We start from the raw sequence: 20,068 nt of genomic DNA on the forward strand, positions 1-20,068 counted from the left end.
CTATATTTACCGGAGAAAATGTGAGAACATAACTAGTTTGGTTATTTTTTTCTTGTTTTAAATATCACGCATCATAATGTTTATTTTAAAATATTATTGGGACTCCTATTCCTCTTTTGTTTTAGTCTATTTTCATTTTGTTTTTTTTTTCCTATAAAATATCAAAAATAAAATTTAAATATATTTTCAAACTCTTATTTTAAATAAATCAATTTACAAGTTTGTACATCGGTATACTAAATGGTTCACCGGATTGATTTACATTAAAAATTAATATTTTAAACATTTTGATAAATATAATGAGTTCTACTTATTTACGTAGAATAGTGTTACAGCTACAAAGATATTTAAAATAGCACTACTCATAATTTGATTTGTAATATTTAAATTTTAAGATTTATTTTTTAAATCTAATTATATTACATAAATGTGTGTAGTATAAAGACTTTTAAATAAAATTATATTATAATATAAGATAACACATTAAACCATATTAATTTATAAATCTAATTTTATAAAAAAAAATTAACTGAAATATTTATAATTAATGTTTGACGCAAGTATAGCCTTTTGGTTCCATAGATGAGATGAGATAAAAATTAAAAGTTGAATAAAATATTGTTAGAATATAATTTTTTTAATATGATTTTTGTTTTGAAATTTGAAAAAGTTGAATTTTTTATTATATTTTATATGAAAATTTGAGAAAATTGTAATGATTATATGAGATGAGATAAGATAGTTTAAACTATGTAACCAAACCTGGCCTAACTCTTTTACTTTCAGATATGGTTTGGATAGTGAGTTGAGATGAAAGTTGAAAGTTAAATAAAATATTGTTAAAATATTATTTTTTAATAATATTATTATTTTAAAATTTGAAAAAATTGAATTATTTATTATATTTTATATGAGAATTTAAAAAAATTATAGAGCAGTGCTATTCTGTCGTTTGAATAACACCGCTCATTTTAACCGCTAGTTCAAAATTGTGTTTTTATTTTTGTTTTTTTATTCATATATTTTTTTTTTATCATTTTATACAGTTTTAAAAAATATATAAACTAATAGTCAATTTTTTAACTGTTAAGTAAATAAATTAAAATATATAAGATGTCAAAAATAGGGGACAATTGAAATAAAAAAAAAATTTTTTTTAAATTATAAATTATAATGATAATATGACACGAACTTTTGTCAAACGGCTGGCTGCGTTTAGTTTTCAAACTCAGCTGAATTCAGTTGAGATTAATTTAATTTTAAGTTGAGTTTAACATTCAAACACCCAACTCTTAAATTATTAAACTTATCACAATTCAAAACCTTCTTATACGTGAGATCCATAATATTTTTTAACTTAAAATATTTTTATACGTGAGATTCATAATTTTTTTTAAATTTTCATAAAAAGTATTAAACTTATCTTAACATTTAAATACATTTTAAACTCGGTTTAGATAGGCTCCACATAACTAATTTTACTACTTAACTTATTACTATTTATAAAAAACTCAATTTAACTGAACTCAGTTCAACATTTAAACGTAGCCTAGTCTTTTTCACGCTAATCCACGTTATTGCAATTTCCGTCCCCAACCAGTTCAAGTAATCCCAACCTCCAAGCCAAACCAAATCAAAGCCATAAGTCCCATACCACCCAAACACCCCCGAATCGCCACCTCCCAGAGTGCCGTACACTGGTGCCTCTGACCGACTCACACCAGATCTTGAGAATTGAATCCCCGCCTCAGCCTCTTCTCCCACGTTCTCTCTCTCCAAGCTCGGGTCATCGGCGAACTTGATCCAAACCTGATAATTATCCATGGGCGTGCCCGCGTTTTATCGGTGGCTGGCTGACCGGTATCCTCAGTCTATGGTTGACGTGACCGAGGAGGAACCGGCCGACGGGACTGGTGTCGACGTGTCGACACCTAACCCCAATGGCATGGAGTTCGATAACTTGTACTTGGACATGAATGGGATCATTCACCCTTGCTTCCACCCCGAGGGCAAGGTATTCGTTTCAAAATTTCCAAGTCAAATTGCTTGGACGAGTTTCATTGCTTTTCAGTATACTTAAGAGTGCGAAAGGTAGAGAGTGAATGAGATATAAAATTTAGTGTAGAGGGTTTTTTAGCTCGGTTCGAAATCCGTTGAGCGAATTTTGACTTATATAATTGAATTTAATTCAGAGGAGAGATTTTTAGCTTCAATTTCACACTATGGGAATTCTATTGTTCTGGTTTTCTTTGTTGCCTACTTCAAGACATCTTTCATTCAAAAAAAGAAAGAAAAAAGAAGAAGATGAGAAGATGAAATCAACATGATTTTACAAATTTTAGCTGTATGTATATGTTTGGAGGAACTGGAGTGACAGAAGCCGAGGATTCTGTAATCACGTTATTCGAGATATGGCAAAATTTAATCCCTACTCCTGAGATTTCCTCGAATTAAATGGACCTTTTAGATTTGGCTTTCAGTGTGGAACCTAAAGCTTAAAATGTGGTCGTGTTTATATAAACGCTCAACTGAGCCCTAGTGGTAATTTCTTGGATCGGGCGCGAAACTTTTAATGCTATTATAATTAATTTGAATGTTTAAATTTGTGACAACGAAATCAATATGATATGCTGTAAGTTGTTGTGCATGCAGACAAATATTTAGACGCAGGTAGATGTTCAGAAGAGATGTGTATAGCGTTGTTCCTGTTTCTAGAACTCTTAGAGCATGTTTGGTTTCAAAACTTCTGAGAACATTTTTAAAAATACGTTGTTTGTTGGATTTTGTGAAAGAAGAGAGAAAATATGAATACATTTTTTAAATATGTTTTGTATTGGATTTTATAAAGTGGATGGCAGAGTTAAAAATTTGATTGCATATAATTTTTTAAGAGTAAATTTTGTTTTGGTTATTATAAGAATTGTTGTGATTTTGGCCAAAAATGTAGTAATTTTGGCCAAACATGTCATTGATGATGTTCTTAGTGTTATTAATTCTTTACATCCTTAAAAATTGACTCATTTAGATGTTGAGCTGAGAAGAGATGACAAAATTGTGAATAATAGTGAAATGACTTGTGAATAATAGTAAAATAATTTAAGTTAAGATGCTTTATGGGATTTTGAGAAATGAGAGAAAAAGTTTTGAATAAAAATATTATAAAGTTAAAATATTGTTACAATATAATTTTTTAATATAATTTTTATTTTGTGATTTGAAAAAGTTGAATTATTTTTTGTATTTGATTTGAAAGTTTGGGAAAACTGTAATAATTTGATAGTGATTTGATGAAAAAGTTAAAAATTTGAAATTGAAAAGTGTTTATTTTTTAGTGATATTTGGATGTTGGGATGAGTCAAGAAAATTTTTCATTTTATCTCAACATCTTGACGAGCCGTTATTCTTTTATCGAGTAACGAGATAGTAAGATTGGTGTGTAAAATTGAAGTTTTTTTAAAAAAAATTTCGTCCAAATCAAATTATACCATATAATTATCTTATTATGCATGCTATCTTCTTTTCAGTTTGTAAATATGTTTTGACATCTTCTTTTCAGTTTGTTACAAATTACATGCAATTCTTAATTGATAAAATGTTGGTTATTATGGAATCTTGAAATTTCTTTCATCAAAATTTAGTATGTTTGGTAAATGAGATGAGATGAGAAATTCTCAAAACTTCTCACAATTTTCTTCCCAAACATCGCTAAAACACAAAATACTTTTCAATTTCTAATCTTCAACTTTTTCATCTAATTATTATATAAGCATTACAACTTTTACAAACTTCAAAACAAAACAAAAAAATCAGTACAAATTTTTTAAACTTCAAAACAAAAATAATATTAAAAAATTATATTCAAACAAAATTTTAAACTTATAATATTTTTATTCAACTTTTTTTTCTCTCTTTTTCCAAAACCTAATAAAATATTTTAACTCAAACCATTTCACTACTTCTCATAGATTATTTCATTACTATTCATAGAATTCTGAGATACTCCATGTGTCCAAACGAGCAAGACAACCTCAACTCACTAACAAGTCAGTTCAAAATGATAGTTGGTTAACATATTTATAATCTGTTCATGCAGCCTCCACCTACTACCTATGATGATGTATTCAAATCAATATTTGGTTATATCGACCATCTCTTCTCATTAGTTCGCCCAAGGAAGCTTCTTTATTTGGCAATTGGTGAGCCATATAAACGATACCTTATCCATGTTTATTTTCATCAAACTAGAAACAGATTTGGTAACTCTGACTGATGTAGATGGGGTTGCTCCAAGAGCTAAGATGAATCAACAACGTTCTCGGCGTTTCAGAGCTGCAAAAGATGCATCCGAGGCAGTAAGATATTTCTCATGCTATTGAAATGGCTTCTAATAATCATGTATGCGAATTTATTGTTTTTAAATCTGAAATGCTAGGAAGCTGAAGAGGAAAGGTTGAGGAAAGAATTTGAGGCTGAGGGGAGAAGTTTGATCCCCAAAGAAAAGCCTGAAACTTCTGATTCAAATGTTATTACTCCCGGAACTCAGTTTATGGCAGTGCTTTCGGTAGCACTTCAGTACTATATACAATCTAGGTTGAACCACAACCGTGGTTGGCAGTATACAAAGGTGTGATTGATTTATCCTACATGGTTCCTTGTCTCCCTATCGTTCAAGATTGGACCATTACCTGTCTGTGGAGTTATCCCTTTTGTATCTTGTTCTTCAAAATACTTTTGGTTTTCAGGATACTTTGTCTCTCTAAATTTATTTATGGGGCTGCATTGGTAATTGTTTGAAGGTTATTCTTTCTGATTCAAATGTACCGGGTGAGGGTGAACACAAAATCATGTCATACATTCGATTCCAGCGTGACCTTCCTGGTTTCAATCCAAACACCCGCCATTGTCTATATGGTCTGGTGAGTACTTTTTAGACCTTCCTGCTTTGTTTTTTCGTCTTTTCTAATTTTGACACTATTTTTGGTTCTTTTATCAGGATGCTGATCTGATTATGCTATCATTAGCTACACATGAGGTTCATTTTTCAATATTGAGAGAGGTCTGTTGCTCATGTCTCAGAACTCTCTTGATGACATTAATTAGGTTATTGGAGGTTATTGGTAGTGGTTGATGTAATATATCTGAGTTTGCAGGTGGTTACACTGCCCGGGCATCAGGAAAAATGTTTTCTTTGTGGTCAAGTTGGTCATCTGGCTGCTGAATGTCGTGGTAGGCCAGGCACTAAAGCTATAAATCAGAATGCAGTAGACGATGCCCCAATTCACAAGATGAAATATCAGGTTGGAGAATCGTAAGCTTGCCTTCAAATTTCTGCAAATATTAAAGATTTTCATATTTTGGTTGTCTTTTTATATCTAAAGCCTTTCATTGTGTTGGCAGTTCCTCAACCTATGGGTGTTACGAGAATATCTGCAATATGATTTGGACATTCCCAACCCTCCATTTCAGATTAACTTTGAACGAATTTTGGATGATTTTGTATTTCTGTGCTTTTTTGTTGGCAATGACTTTCTTCCACATATGCCGACATTGGAGATCAGGGAGGTACATTGGTGCGAGTCAGTTTGATGTGTTAATTTGTTGCAAGTTAAAGATGTGCTAAAGTTCTCACATTTTTTCTTCTTAAATACTAAAGCAATAAATATTTTTCATCCACAGTTCAAGAAACTTTTTTTTTGATAAGTAAATAATATCCACAGTTCAAGAAACTTGATCAAGAAATGCCCATTCTTTAATCATCTTCAAAAATTTTGACTGACTTTAGAAAAACCCATTATGGTTTTATTATGTTTTTTTTTTTTTTCCACTTCTTTTAGACCAAATTAATATTATTTTTTCTTACACTTCAGGGGCTATAAATTTACTGATGCATGTTTATAGAACTGAGTTTTCTGCTATGGGTGGTTATCTTACTGATGCGGGTGAGGTAATTTCTCTTTTTTAAATGATCTATTTGTCTGTTGTTCACTGTTCCAAATGATTCTTTCATGCTTTTTTGGGGTATGTGTGCTGTGCGTGAGAACATCTTTATGCTTTTATATGGTGACTACTGAATGGGGTTTTTACAAATCAAAATAGCTTCAGTGGCTATTAAATGAAAAATTTGTTTATTTTAAAAAAGACAGATGAGTTTAAAAGTTAAAACATTAAGGTTTGACCTTTTTACTTGGTAGCAATCCAAAATCCCACCAAATGCAAGCCTCGAGTACATTTAATAAAGCCAGATCATGCAATGGAAGATTTATTCATTTTCTCTAAAGCCTAATCATCCGATGAAAAATCTTTGAAAAGTTAAAGGCCCCTGGCCCAGATGGTTTCTCTATGGCCTTATTTCAAGTATGCCGGTACGTGATTAGAGAAGATATTATGCGAGTGTTTCACAATCTTCATGCCAGGTATCAATTTAAAAAAATGCCTCAATGCTACCTTCATTGCCCTTATACTGAAAAAGCTAAAGGCTGTGGATCTTATAGATTATGCAAAGTGGACATTGAGAAGGACTACGATCATGTCAATCTGGAATTCCTTTTATACTTACTGAGACAGTGTATTTCTACATTGTATAGAACTCAAATGCTTTTGGGGGAATAATGACAATCTTGGATTGCGCATTGTATTTCTACGGTGTGCTTCTCGGTGTTAGCGAATGGCATTCCCTCTGGTTTCAGTAGCAACTCTTGTGGCTGGTGAGAAAGAGATCCATTGTCATAGTAAGATGTTATTGGTGTTTGTTGAAGGGGGTTTTCTTCAGGTTTTCTTGTGGGGCTTGGAAATGCTCATCTTCTGTATGCCGATGATACTTTGGTGTTGAGGCTTTCTATCAATAGACTTGCTTAAAAAAACTTTGGTGTTGAGGCTAACCTGAATCACCTTCACTGTTTGCAAGCTTTATTCCTGTATTCTGAGGCAATTTTTACATGGAATATTAATTTGGCTAAATCAAAACTAGTCCCAATGGGTCATGCTGACAATATGGAGAGTTTGTGCAAGGCGTCTTCCTTGCTGAAGTATCTTGGCCTCCTTTTAGGAGTCGCTTTCAAGGCAAAGGCAATTTGGGATGAATTTATAGAGAAGGTTGCTTTTCAGGTGGCCGGTTGGAAGCAGATGTATTTGCCCAAATGTGATAGGATTGTTGATTAAAAAGCACACTTTCGAACTTGCCTATGTATTTCATGTCCTTTTTTCCACTCCCTTCTCGTGTGGTTAATTGCATTGAGAAGCTCCAGCGAGACTTCCTTTGGGGGTCTAAGGGAAGAGGTAAAGTATCACTTGGTTTGTTGAGCCAAGATATGTTCTCTGATTTTTGAGTGTGGGTTGGGGGTTCAAAATGCAGTCTAGTTTAACTGTGCATTGCTGGGGAAGTGGCTTTGGCATTACTAGTAGTGGATTCTAAATTCCGATAAGACTCTGGTACGATTTACAATGTGGTGATAGGGCCCTAACGGAAGTTTTCCCGGATATGTGCAGTGTTGCTAGTACCGAGGATACTTCAATAGCAATTAATTTGGGGATTTACAGTGATTCTCCTCAGTGGAATAGAAGCTTCTTCAGAGTAGCTCGAGATTTGGAGGTGGATGCTATTAGTGGATTTTTTAATATGTTATATTCCTTAGATTGAAAAGAGGAGTTGAAGACAAGTTTCTTTCGGCCTTGTCTAAATGAGGAATGTTCAATGTTTGTCCCCTTTATAGTTTCCTTATTATTGTGATAGTAGCCCATTTCCTTGGAAGAATATTTGGATAACAAAGGTTCCTTTAGAGCCACGATCTTTGCTTGGATGGCCTCTCTAGAGAAGATTCTCACCGTGGATGATTTAAGTAAGAGACACATTGTTGTAATCAATTGGTGCCGTATGTGTACAAGGACTTGGAATTCTGTTGATCATCTTCTACCTCATCGTGAGACTACAAGTGCAATGTGGAGGGAGGACTTCTTCAGTCGGGTTGGATTGTTTTGGATCATGCCTGGAAGAGTTATGATCTATTTTATTCCTAGAGAGGTATGGAAGATGGTTGCTACTTCCCTCATTTGGTGCATTTGGAAGGAAATAAATGACAAAAAACTATGAGGACCATGGAAGGATGTTGGAGGACCTTAAAACTTTTTTTTTTTTTAATCAATCCCCAAGTACAAAAGAAGTATACCAGAGACACCTATCTAGAAGGAGAAAAGGATACAAGAAAATCATGTAGAATTAATACATCGAAGTCTATACAAGCTGTTGTGTTTTTTAATAAAGCATTCTTACTTAAAAAAAAAACGAAGATCCCTTAAATACATTAGATAGATGTTGTTTTTTTCTAACGTTTGTGGATGGCTACGCAGGCATATCCCATCATGTTAACGATGCTTAGAAAGAAGCTTGTGCAATGGCTGTCCTGCTTATGTTTGTTTTTTTAAAGTAGTCCTGCATATGGTTTTCTGTTCTGATTCGTAAGGTTCTTAATTTTTGGAGGCATGTGAGCAATGAGAATTGAGATCCAAATATTATAGGGTATATCAATTAGAAATAGATGGTTTGGAGCAATTTCAGATAGCAACATTAATAGATTCTTGGTGCTCTTATGTTTGATGGAGATCTTTTATTCGTAACATGCCATTTTTTCACAATTTTTATTTATAATGGCCTTGCTTCATTAAAATTGGGCTTGGGCTCACTCTAGATTACAACTTCGATTTTCTGTGCAATCCTTTCTCTCACAGTGTGGGCCGTCTTCTCTCAAAAGGATTCTTTTTCCTTTTTCGGTCGTGAACTTTCTATGCGAATAGATAAGGTAAAAGCAAATAAAAATTTTTGTGGTGTAGGTTTTAGTCGAATAGTTCAGCAACAGAGTGGACTGGGTTTGGGCCACTGAAAAAGTGGTTGGGGCCATACTTTAATATTATTTTCAAAGCCCCATTTCTGCTTGTGCTAGGGTTGGCCTGCAACTTTAATGTTATGGACTACCATTGGCCAGCTTTATATGTGGTTGACCTGGCCCATTCTGATATATTCCACTATATTTATTCATTGGACTGTTGAAAATTTGGCCTTTATGATTATTCTACAAGAAACTTCTTTCTTCTTGTGCTTTTGAATGGTATTTATCATCAACATTGTCATAGTAGTTGTCTTCATTGATTTTTGTTTCTTTTTATAGGTAAAATATTTTGTTGTTCCTTGTTTTCATGACTTATGATTTGCTACAGGTTTCATGCATTCATGTTGCCATTCTTTTGTTGTTGGAATTTTGCAAATTTCTTTTAATTAAGAGTTGGTGTCAGGTCGGCAGCCATGCCGTTTTTGGCTGACATACTACCTGTCTATCATTTTATATCTCCAGGTTTTTCTAGATAAAGTAGAACATTTTATCCAGTGTGTTGCTGTTTATGAAGATCAAATCTTTCAGAAGCGGGCTCGAATTCAGCAGGTATTTTGCTTTCTCCATGTTTCTACTCATATGATCATCGCTTTTGTTTCCCCACCCATTGGATGGTCACGATAGTAGTGGTTTTTTAAGCGTGATTTATATATCTTTTCCTATTTCTGGCTAGGTTGCTCCTCTTGTTTACATCCCGTGTACTTGGATTGAGCCTCTTGCACCTTTTAATGAAATTTTGTTACTCATAAAAAAAGGATTTTGGCATGATTTTTATCCTCAGTAACGTCTACATTTACAGATTCTTTTATATGGTTCAGCAAGAGTACCATACTTTTAATGCTTCTATATAATCATATGATGTTTTGATAGGTATATGATTTTATGGTGTTTAAGCTATTTATTCCTTTTCTCTGGATGTTGACTATTATTTATTTGTTCAGCCACTATCTTTTCTTGCATGCTTGAACTGTCTTACTTGTCCAAAGTTTTGAAGGTTGTAACAAATAGCATTTTGAGTGCTTGGTGATTGTTTGACGCATGGTGTTGTGTTAATCTGCAAATACTTTTCTTTGCAATGCATGTGTTATATGGCCCAATGAAAAAAGGAAGGCTTTTTAGAACTTATATAACACTTGTTTTAAAGGTGTGTAGAGCATATAATTGGAAGTAATTTAATCAACTCTTGCTGCATTTTGCATTTGGTCTGGTGGTATTATTCTCCCTTCAGGTGTGATGGGTCCTGAGTTAGATTCTGGGAGTACCCCATTGAATGGCTGACACGAAGGGAGTCACTCTAACTAGAGGTGAAGGGGTGTTCATGTAACTTATTCCCAGTAGTTCTGTAGCTGTGGAATAACGTTGATGACCAAAGATCTAAGCCATATAGGATATGTACCATCAAATTTTCATTTGTATATACTTGTGTTATGAAATCTCAGCCACATAAATTTAGTTGAATGGTCATGATCTTGTATAGATGGATGCATCTGCAATATTTTAGGACTTGTTCGGTCAATCACCTATTCAACTTACCATCATGAGATGATCCAAAGGAGGATTTCTAAAATAATTTATGGAATCTTGGCTAAGTGGGCCATGGAAGTTTTTGGCAACCAGTCAGTTATTGTTTAAACCATCACCTCTTATTAAGCCACGGATGATTGGCCTCACATATTTTTTCACAGATTTTGGATTCTTTTGCAATGTGTATAAACATGTAAATTACTTTTTGCCAATATGGAATTAGACTAGTTTTGTGCTTCTTAACCAACAGGTTTCTTCAATAAGTTCTCGTTTTCAAGAAGTGGAATAATAAGAATTGGCTGAGAATTAATGTTTGTGATTTTTTGCAGTCTTATGAGAATAATGAAGAGATGAGACTTAGATCGAGAAGGGAGTCTTCTGAACAGCTACAGGCACCAGTGGTAGACAAGGTCTGCGATCTAACATGCATAACAGACCTTTTGTGTTAATGTGTATCGGGAAACTGGTGGACTCTTGAGTTTTTTGGCATATTAACTTGCTGAGGCTTTGTACCAATTAAGTTCAAACAATTATTAGGTGCATCCTTATGTCTGTCAGCTATGGAAGTTCGACGTAGGTTTTTGTCCCCAGTAATAGAAGGCTCCCTGAAAAGGGAAATTGATGTGGGTAGAATTTTGTCTAATTCAAACGAGGAAGAAGTTTGTTGTCATAAAGCAAGGACAGTTAAGAAAACTGATTGAAAGTCCCTGGAGCATAAGGAGCCTTGTCTATTGGATAAAATTATAAAGTTGATGTTGCACATCTATAATTTTCCACATCAATTTTAAATTCTTGGTGTCATTCAGTAATATTTTAAAAATTCAAAGTAAAGTAGCTTTACTTATATGTATTTAAACTAAACTTTTCTTTGATTATTATTTGAAATAAATAGAATAAAGAGGAGAATCGTTCATATATGGATTTGAAACTGAACATTAGAAATCTCTATCATTCCACAAGCTTATGTGAGTTGTCGTTGATGTTGTCAATAATAAGTAACTAGGGATTTGATCTTTTGGCTGAAAGGATGAATATAATTGAAAAATATCAATATGATTTATCCTCTCATTCATCATTTACAAGCATATCCCCAAAATCTTTTTTGATTGAAACATATCCCCAAAATCTGAAGCCTATTTGTTTTATTTTCTCTCTTTACCATGTCAGTTATGTGGAAAATCTTTGTGCTGCTCATCATCTTGGATGATGGGGTTCATTTAAACATTTTGATGCTCTGTCTGCTGTGGTTCCAATTTAACTTTAAATGATAGGAAAATGCCGATTCCCTTTCTTCACTAGCAATTTATTTCAATCTTTCAACTTGTACAGTTCCTTTTAATGTTGTTTTGGTGTCCATATAGAACAAGTTTGTTTTGTGCCATTGCTATGCTTCAAGTTGGATTTATTGCTGTTTCTCCTTTAGACAATTGTTTTTTTTACAAGTCTTTCACATTAGACATTTGTATCAACTGGATTCCACTTTGACCGTAAGCCTTCAAAAGAAAATAGCCAAGAACAACCTAGAATCCAGTGATTGAGAATGGTATTATTCTGAGCAATTTTTCCAGTGTTTTAATTTTAATTTGCTCTTTCATCAGGTCAAGCTGGGGGAGCCAGGATACAAAGAAAGGTATTATGCCGAGAAATTTAATGTATCAGACCTGGAGGAAATTGACAGAGTTAAAAAAGACTTGGTAAGTTTTAGGCACACTTACGATTAGCCATTACAATCAATTATCTTTGGGGGTGAATATAAGTTATCTGTCTAAATCAATACCCATGGTTGGGTCACCGAATATGTATAACCCACACAGAGGGGGGTTAGCTTCTAAAGGTAGTCAAGGATGTTAAGTCCTACATTGGCTACTTACTAGGTGAAACTGGGTTTCATTAGTGTTCTAGGGGAAATGCAAGAAGCTTTGAAGATTGTGAGCGGTAAATGGAAAAGCTTAGAACCTTCTTCTTTAACACTTTATTCCATTGTTCAATTGTAATAGATTTCAATGGTTTGAATCTCCATGACCCTCTTGTATCACTAGACAATCATGACTAGGTGTTACATTTGCATGTCCCGTATACTTGGGCTATGCTTATTTCTGTCAATAAACTTGCTTACTGATAAAAAAAATTAGCGTAGGGAAGTTAAATTGACTAGTCTTTTTGGGTTATAGCACATATGTGAGTAGCACTTTCTCCTTTTTTTTTTTTTTTTTGATAGGTAAAGCTCTTTCTCCAAGTCGTTACATGTTACATATAGTATCATAGCTACCTACTTATAAATAAAGGGTATCAGAGCTACCCAGTAAGGCTAGCCATTTGATACTGGAGCATTGCATGACACAGCCTTGACGAGAACGTCAGTAAAGGACACTCCAAAGAAGAAAATCGTTGGTACCATCTGACCATGATGAAAGCGTGGGCCATGACTTATTTTAGTACCCCTAGGAAGGTGGTGAATGCGATCCCAAATTTCTAGAGTACAAGTCATATACGAGCTTGTACTCTAGAAGGATTAATCAATGTTAGAATTAAAGGCCATGGAGATCATTGCAATTTATTTTTTGATTGGTAAATCATTACAATTTATGATAATAGGAAGAAGAAAAATAGGAAAGAAAAAGGTATGGGGTGCAGAGACACCAAACTCTTATTGGCAGCTCCATTTGGATGCTGAAGGAAGTCATTCAATTGCAATGTGCACATTGATGCAAATCGAGTTCAGCTTTTTCATTTAGATTTCTAACTTAACCTTTGTTAATTGTAATCGATATACTGATGGTTTTGATAGAAAAGTCTGGCCCAAATTGTGTTTCTATGTTAATCCTGGGTAATTGTTTTTCATAGTATGTTTAGTTATTTAGCATATATACTATGAATGGTGCCTTTATCATTTTCTGGTCACCTTGGCTTACCGCTTTCTTTTCAGGTTTTGAAGTATGTGGAAGGTTTATGTTGGGTCTGCCGGTATTACTACCAAGGCGTTTGCTCCTGGCAATGGTCATTACAGTTTTTCTCTTCTTTTATTTTTGTTTTTTGATTGAAAAGTTATATATGCACATAATGAGTTTTGAATTTCCAACCTTACACTTCACCCTATTATAATGGAGAGGAGGTGCCATTTGAGCCACAACTAATTTGCAATTCATAGTGGAAGTTTAGGCTTCCTTCCACTCGTTATTGTTAAATAAATTTAATTAGGATAAACAAAGATAGATTGATACATTCTTAAAAGCTATATAACAGTCATGAGGTTTGTAGTTAAAGCAAGCTGCTGTTGTTGGCAGGAATAGGAGAAAATTGACTAGAAAGACTTTGCCATTGGTTCATTTTTAAAAACTAAAAATTGAGATAATTTATGCACTCTATAGGATTTTTTATTTTATTATTATTATTATTATTATTATTTTTTTTTTTTTATTTTTTTTAATGAAGGTTTTGGCCCAGAGTGTGTAGGTATGATTTTCCGAACGATTAAATCATGTTGGTTTTCAGCTATGTTGAATTCACCATCTAAAGACTCTCTCTCTCTCTCTCACACACACACACACACACTCCCTCCTCTCTGAAAGACATAGGATGTTATCCTCTTCATGCCATTGCAACTTGCATATAATGGTATGCAAGTTATAACTTGTATGTGATACTCTCCTCATTGTGGTTCTTTCTCATAACTTCCATACATGTACTACCTCTTTTCAGGTTTTATCCTTACCATTATGCTCCTTTTGCATCTGATCTCAAAGATCTTATTGATTTGGAAATAACTTTTTTCTCGGGGGAGCCATTTAAACCTTTTGATCAGCTCATGGGAACCCTGCCAGCAGCAAGGTTTTTGTTTTTCTTTCTTTTTTATTTTAAATAAATTTATTGAGTTATATTGACATTTGAGTTCATTAAAGATGGAATATCTATCTGGTTGATTTTCTCTTTGTTGTCTATGGTTGATAAACTTCTTAGTTTTATGTTACAGTTCAAGTGCTTTGCCGGAAAAATACAGAAAGTTGATGACTGACCCATCATCACCAATACTTGAATTCTATCCTTCTGGTAAGATTGATTGTTATGAAGTTCAATTGGTAAAATTTGTAGCTTTTTCAATATTAATCTGCTTCTTTGTGGACAGAATTTGAGGTTGACATGAATGGCAAGCGCTTTGCATGGCAGGTAGCTTCTTGTCTGTTATTATAATTTGATAGTTTTTTTTCTATCCTTATTTGCAAAGTGATCGAAGTTATGTTGAGTGTACTTTGTGGAAAACAGGGTGTTGTCAAGTTGCCATTCATTGATGAGAAGAAGTTGGTTGCTGCAACAAAGAAGCTTGAAGTCACCTTATCGGTCTGTAATAAGGGATTGCTTATATCTATTTTTAAAAAGATTTATATATACTTGGTTTGTTTCTTTCTAAACAAGTTTAGTGAATATTGTTGATGAAAAACTTTTCTTTCCCCCCTAATATGCAAGTAAATAAATCATTTTTTGATGACAAAGTAAATAAATCATTTACAAAAGCTCATGTTTTGGGCTCTATCCAGTGTAGTTCTACTGGATGCAAATTGTTAGAAATTGTACAATTAAGGTTATGTTTGATTCGAAGGAGTTGTGAATCCCACTGCTTTATTATTTTCCTGCAACCGACACTCATACGAGTTTCATCCTGTACTTTTAACAAGATAATGCATCATAGGAAGGTTGAGACTTTCCACTAATTTCTCTTGTAAACCAAGGGACAATGCAAAACCAATTTTATTTTTCCTTTCAGTTCCCCTTGGATCAGTTTTCTTGAGATCCACTTTCCTTTAGAATGTTGTATGAAGCATAAGGTTTTATAATGGGAAAACATATTATTTCATTTGATTTGTATGGACAGAGAAGAAAATGCTCTCAATTTTTTGTACTGGCAAAAAAAGAAAAAAATTAATGGACTGAGGTATGAGCTTTAAAATTTCAGTCCTTTTGGTTTCTTTGAAAATTAGACTTGTGCATTCCTCGAAACAAATTAATCTGTTCAGATCTGATTCTGATTTTGGTGTGGGGGAAGAGGAATTTGTTCCATCAAAGACTTCTGCTGTTTTGAACACAGCCTAGAGTGCATCTAGACATGCCTTGAAAAAAAATAAAGGACAGCGTTCTGTTTAACTCTACAAATTTTGGGCAGATACTTTGTTTATCTCCTGGTTGGTTAATTTTCTTGCTATTGTTAATCTTTCTCTCATTCTTGCTTTCTTTTCTGAAAATATGAAATATGGAGGAATGTATTATAGGTTTTTTTACTTCTGCGGAAGTTCTTGAGAATTTTTATTATTTCATGCAGTTGTATTTATTGGGATTGCTCTGTTGTATTATTTGCTTGTCTAATCAATTTAACTAAGCCATACAAGGACAAATTATTTCCATCCTTTTTCATTTTGTTCATTTGATTCATGATATACGTGCTAATGATAAATTGATATTACTTTTGAACTACTTGTGATGCTGCTGCTTTTCTAAACTGAAATATAGGACCATATGGATCCTATTCATAAGAAGTTCTGAAATGTTTTCAATGGTTTTTAACTTCAAATGAACTGTCATTTTATAGTCCCTTCCTCTGCACAGATTGTAGTTTCATGCAAGGTGGATAACAATAATTTATGATATCATTAGGGTGCCATTACCAGAAGCACAAACCTTGACAAATTCATCGTATTATTTTTTATATTTGAATCTCAACTGGTATATGCAGGAGGAAGAGAAGGTTCGGAACAGTGTAATGCATGATTTGCTTTATGTACATCCCGCTCATCGTTTGGCTTCACAAATTATCCAGTATTATAGAGTATGCTTTCGGTTACACCCGCATGAGAAATTTGTTTGGCCAATTGATGAAAATGCCAGGTTGGTTAATCTCATTATAAGTTAGTTATCTAGTTTCATGAATTATGATCATTTTGCCATGATACAAAGTCACTGCCTTAACTACATGTATCTGTTGTTGACCTTTTGTAGTGGTGGAATGAATGGTTACCTTTGGTTATGTGAGAGAAATAATATAAAAAATGTGGTCCCTTCCCCTGTAAATGGATTGCAAGACCTTGATAATAACCGAGTCATGTAAGTTCTCCTCTTACTATAGTAGTCTGAGATGTTGAAGCTTCATAATTTCTCTCACGTTGCACCTTTTTGGGTTGCAGAAATGTAACATTTCTTCATCCTCGAAACCATAGACACATGACAGAGCTTCCAAAGGACGTGGTCATGCCAAAAAAGGTATGTGCATGGACTCTTGCTATTGAAGTTTTTTGTTTATCATTTCTGGGAAGGACCAAGAGTCCCGTCTTCAATCTTTTGGATGGTCTTTCTTTCTTTCAGTACATGCGAAAAAATGAACCATAATTGTTCATAAGAAATTAAATCCTTTGCATGTACATAACCTGGAGATTCAATCCTGACCAATAATTTTAAAGATGTCATTCTCATGTGAAGGAATCAACAAGTACAATAGCCTATTCAAATACATGTCCATCATGTTTTTATAATGAATTTAGTGTAGAAAAAAGTTGACGGACATGTAGCTATTGTCCTTGTGGATTCCTTTGTTTGATTGAAGGTAAGGGTGATCATGCTTCCTCCTTATATGTTCTCAGCATGGTTGCAGGAATGGTTGTGTTGTGTCAGTTGCTGGGATGATCACATGTTTTTGAAATTTATGCTTCGTATAATTTGTCTGCATTTTTTATATCATGATGTTTATTAAATCTGCAGGTTTTAACACCCTTAGATATTAAACCAATCCCTGTGTTATGGCATGAAGAAAATGGTTTTCGGCGGCATCAAGGCAGAGAAAGGTGAGAATGCATTTCCTGAAGCATAGTAAGACTGTCTATATTTTTCTGTTATTGTGTCCCTCTGAGGCTAGGTTGGAGTAAATGCTGGAATAAAATATATTGCCTCCTTTAAGTGAAAATAAGAAATAAGAAAAAAACTGGCTCTATTGCATCGATTTATATTAGACCTTTTCTGGAAATCCAAGTGATCTATCTGCAGGTCCCCTTTTCTCTTTCAAGCCTTGCTGCCACAAATCTTTGATAACCCAAAGTTGGAGTTCTATTCGAAGCCCATAACTTATTCTTTATAATAAGAATTTGTTCAGCTTGCATTTGAAACCTTAAAAGAGCTTTTGGTTTTTGAATCTAATGCTTGGTTTTACAGGCCACAAGTCCCTGGAGCAATAGCGGGTCCATTACTGGGAGAAGCAGCACATCGCCTTGTAAAGAACACGCTTAACAGCAAAAGTAATGGTTCATCCCCTGGATCTTGGGAGCAATCATCATATCAGAACTTTTCAGGCAACCATATGGTCAACAGAATGAGGCCGGTTGGACCCTCTGGGTACCAAAGGGGTTTTACTGAAGACCCAAATTATTACCAAGGACACCCCAATAATTTCCAAGGGATGATGGGTAGGCCTAGGTTGCACCTATCAAATGGTGTGCAAGGTGAAAGACAGAATTTTAGGACACAAGATAGATCACAATATCAAGAACAGTCCCGCAATCTGAGGGCTGGGGTATCTGCTTTGATAATAGAAGAAAGTGTGAGAAGCAGACCACCTACAGTGATGTCACCTAGACCAACTGCAATGATATTACCGAGGATGCCAAATTTAGGACACACAACAAATCTACCCAACCAGTTTATGCAGAACACGGGGGCTCCTCCAACACCACCCACAAAGTGGATTAACAAGACACCAGCTGTAAATGGTGAAATATACACTAGACAACAAGAAAATGCATCTTGGGGAACATATGAGAAGCAGGCGAAGAAAGTTTATCAGATTAAAACTCGCAGTCCCCAGGATATGCCAGATGCTGGAGACAGTCTCCAGGATATGTCAGGTTATGAAGATTATCTCCAGGATAGGTCATATTCTGGAAACGATTTCCAGACAATGCCAGGTTCTGGACATCAGCAATGATGGTTGTGGTTTGGGTTGATCTTGCCTGTTTTCAGTTTGAGGTATCCCCATGGCAGTATTGTGCTTTTCATTCTTTCTATCCTATCAGAAAAAGGTTTCAGCCGGTTGTTGGGATTACAGACAAGTTTCATCTCCAATTTGACAGTACATGGAAACATGTACAGCAATGTACATCATTCCCTTGGTAAGTTCCACCCAATGAATGGTGCATGTTGGCACGTGAGCTGAATATAAAACTTGAGTACATGCAACAGAAATCTTGGAACAAATGCTTGAAACATTTTCCTAGATACTGGCTTTTATCAATTGGCATGCTTATTAGAGCTACATTAGGGATTAGATTATTGCTGGGTTGTTAGAGAAGTTTGAAGTGAACTTGTTGATCGTAGTTGATATAGCATAGGAAGCACTAGTCTGTCATTCTATCTTGGTATTATCTGTTCCCACTTTTTGTAAGGTTGTAAACAGCCAAAGCACGGAATTGTACATTACAATCGACAGAGAGACGGACGGATTTGTGTTTTTGTGTATTGGAAGATGTAATCAATGTAATTCTGGATAAATGATGTATTCATTGATATATGCTATGAAATTTCATTCTGCCATCTTTCAGTTACATGTGATTCCTGGGATTTTAAAGTTAGTCACATGAAGGGGAAAACTGGCTAACGCAAGATGACCTTTGCAAATAGTGCGAATTAGTTTCTTTATTGATAGCACGTGTCATGGTATGATGCAAATTAATCCTTGCCTTGTAAGGCTCGACTCCCATTTCGTATTTTATTTGAAAGAATGGTCTGTGCGCTCGGGCTTGAGCTTGATGTCAAGCGTTAGGTTGTAAGCTGCTACGGCTGCCAACAGTTATGTTATGGATTACTCGATGTTATTGCTCGGATGCTCAGAGATAAGCAGTTTGGACTCCTAGGTTTTGTTTTTTTCTAGTGCCATCCATTTGGATTTATTATCTACAAATATCTATACTTTTTCGACGTATTATAATAAATCATGGTAGTTTAATTTTGCATATTACTTTGCAAACAAGATTGAATTCGCAGGTCAGCTTACTTTGCAAAGTTGGTAAACGGCCAGATCTTGGCTCTTAAATCTAATGCTAATGGTGGTTTCTTATAGAATGAAAAGCAGGCTGATAATGGAATTCAAATGGAAGGGAAAGCTATAGCTGAGGCTTTAGCATATAAATCAGGCATCGAGGGTAGCAGCTTTCCAATGGTTATGGCGAAACTGATTCCAAACATTTTGACAGGACTATTAAATCAGTCTTGAGAGACTGTTATAGTCATCGGACATATAACATTTGCTTTCAGCAGATCGCACGTGGCATATTGGGTGGTCGAGGAAAGATCTTGCTCCTAAGCCTGTATAGGCAAACCACCCTCAAGCTATAATTTTCCAATTTGTTCTGCCCAAAGAGAATGCCACAGTGGCGCTTTAATAGGTTGGATAATAATAGGCGTATTGCCTCGTGACTCTTGTGACTTTCCATTAAAGAGCATCGAAGGAAGGTGATAAACCTCTAGTAGAGAATCTAAAGAAAGAGTGGATGCCACTTGGCCTATTGACTCGCCAGAAATGATAAGAGAGTTAGTCACATGAAACAGATTGATTTGAAATTCTGAACCCAATCCAACTTTAGACTTCTATGATACCATGCGTTAAGCAACATAAATTCATTGGCTTCAGCTGGGAA

The 20,068-nt window shown here is 34.6% G+C and overlaps 1 protein-coding gene across 2 annotated transcripts; it reads left to right on the forward strand.

The window, feature by feature from the left end:
* Positions 1-1,620: 1,620 nt before the first annotated feature.
* On the forward strand, positions 1,621-18,965 carry LOC121262526 (5'-3' exoribonuclease 4-like). Of its 2 annotated transcripts, XM_041165032.1 has the most exons (22): positions 1,621-2,014; positions 4,094-4,196; positions 4,276-4,352; positions 4,433-4,624; positions 4,797-4,916; positions 4,994-5,056; positions 5,151-5,297; positions 5,398-5,562; positions 5,867-5,944; positions 9,342-9,428; positions 10,733-10,813; positions 12,002-12,097; positions 13,330-13,400; positions 14,103-14,231; positions 14,374-14,450; positions 14,527-14,567; positions 14,664-14,738; positions 16,126-16,277; positions 16,389-16,493; positions 16,574-16,649; positions 17,145-17,227; positions 17,592-18,965. In XM_041165032.1, the coding sequence occupies exons 1-22, from the start codon at positions 1,823-1,825 to the stop codon at positions 18,358-18,360; spliced, it is 2,979 nt and encodes a 992-aa protein (XP_041020966.1). In that variant the 5' UTR covers positions 1,621-1,822; the 3' UTR covers positions 18,361-18,965. The 2 variants fall into 2 exon arrangements, with proteins under 2 accessions (XP_041020966.1, XP_041020967.1); XM_041165033.1 differs by lacking the exon at positions 10,733-10,813.
* Positions 18,966-20,068: the final 1,103 nt, after the last annotated feature.

This window comes from Juglans microcarpa x Juglans regia, chromosome 4S (assembly GCF_004785595.1).
Source record: "Juglans microcarpa x Juglans regia isolate MS1-56 chromosome 4S, Jm3101_v1.0, whole genome shotgun sequence".
Lineage (NCBI taxonomy): Eukaryota > Viridiplantae > Streptophyta > Magnoliopsida > Fagales > Juglandaceae > Juglans > Juglans microcarpa x Juglans regia.

Bases quoted from the DNA above. Each gene is read 5' to 3' on its own strand.
- LOC121262526 (XM_041165032.1), top strand. From the start codon at position 1,823: ATGGGCGTGCCCGCGTTTTATCGGTGGCTGGCTGACCGGTATCCTCAG. The intron at 10,814-12,001 runs GTCTGCGATCTA...CTCTTTCATCAG, and splicing joins AGGCACCAGTGGTAGACAAG to GTCAAGCTGGGGGAGCCAGG. The intron at 16,278-16,388 runs GTTGGTTAATCT...GACCTTTTGTAG, and splicing joins CCAATTGATGAAAATGCCAG to TGGTGGAATGAATGGTTACC.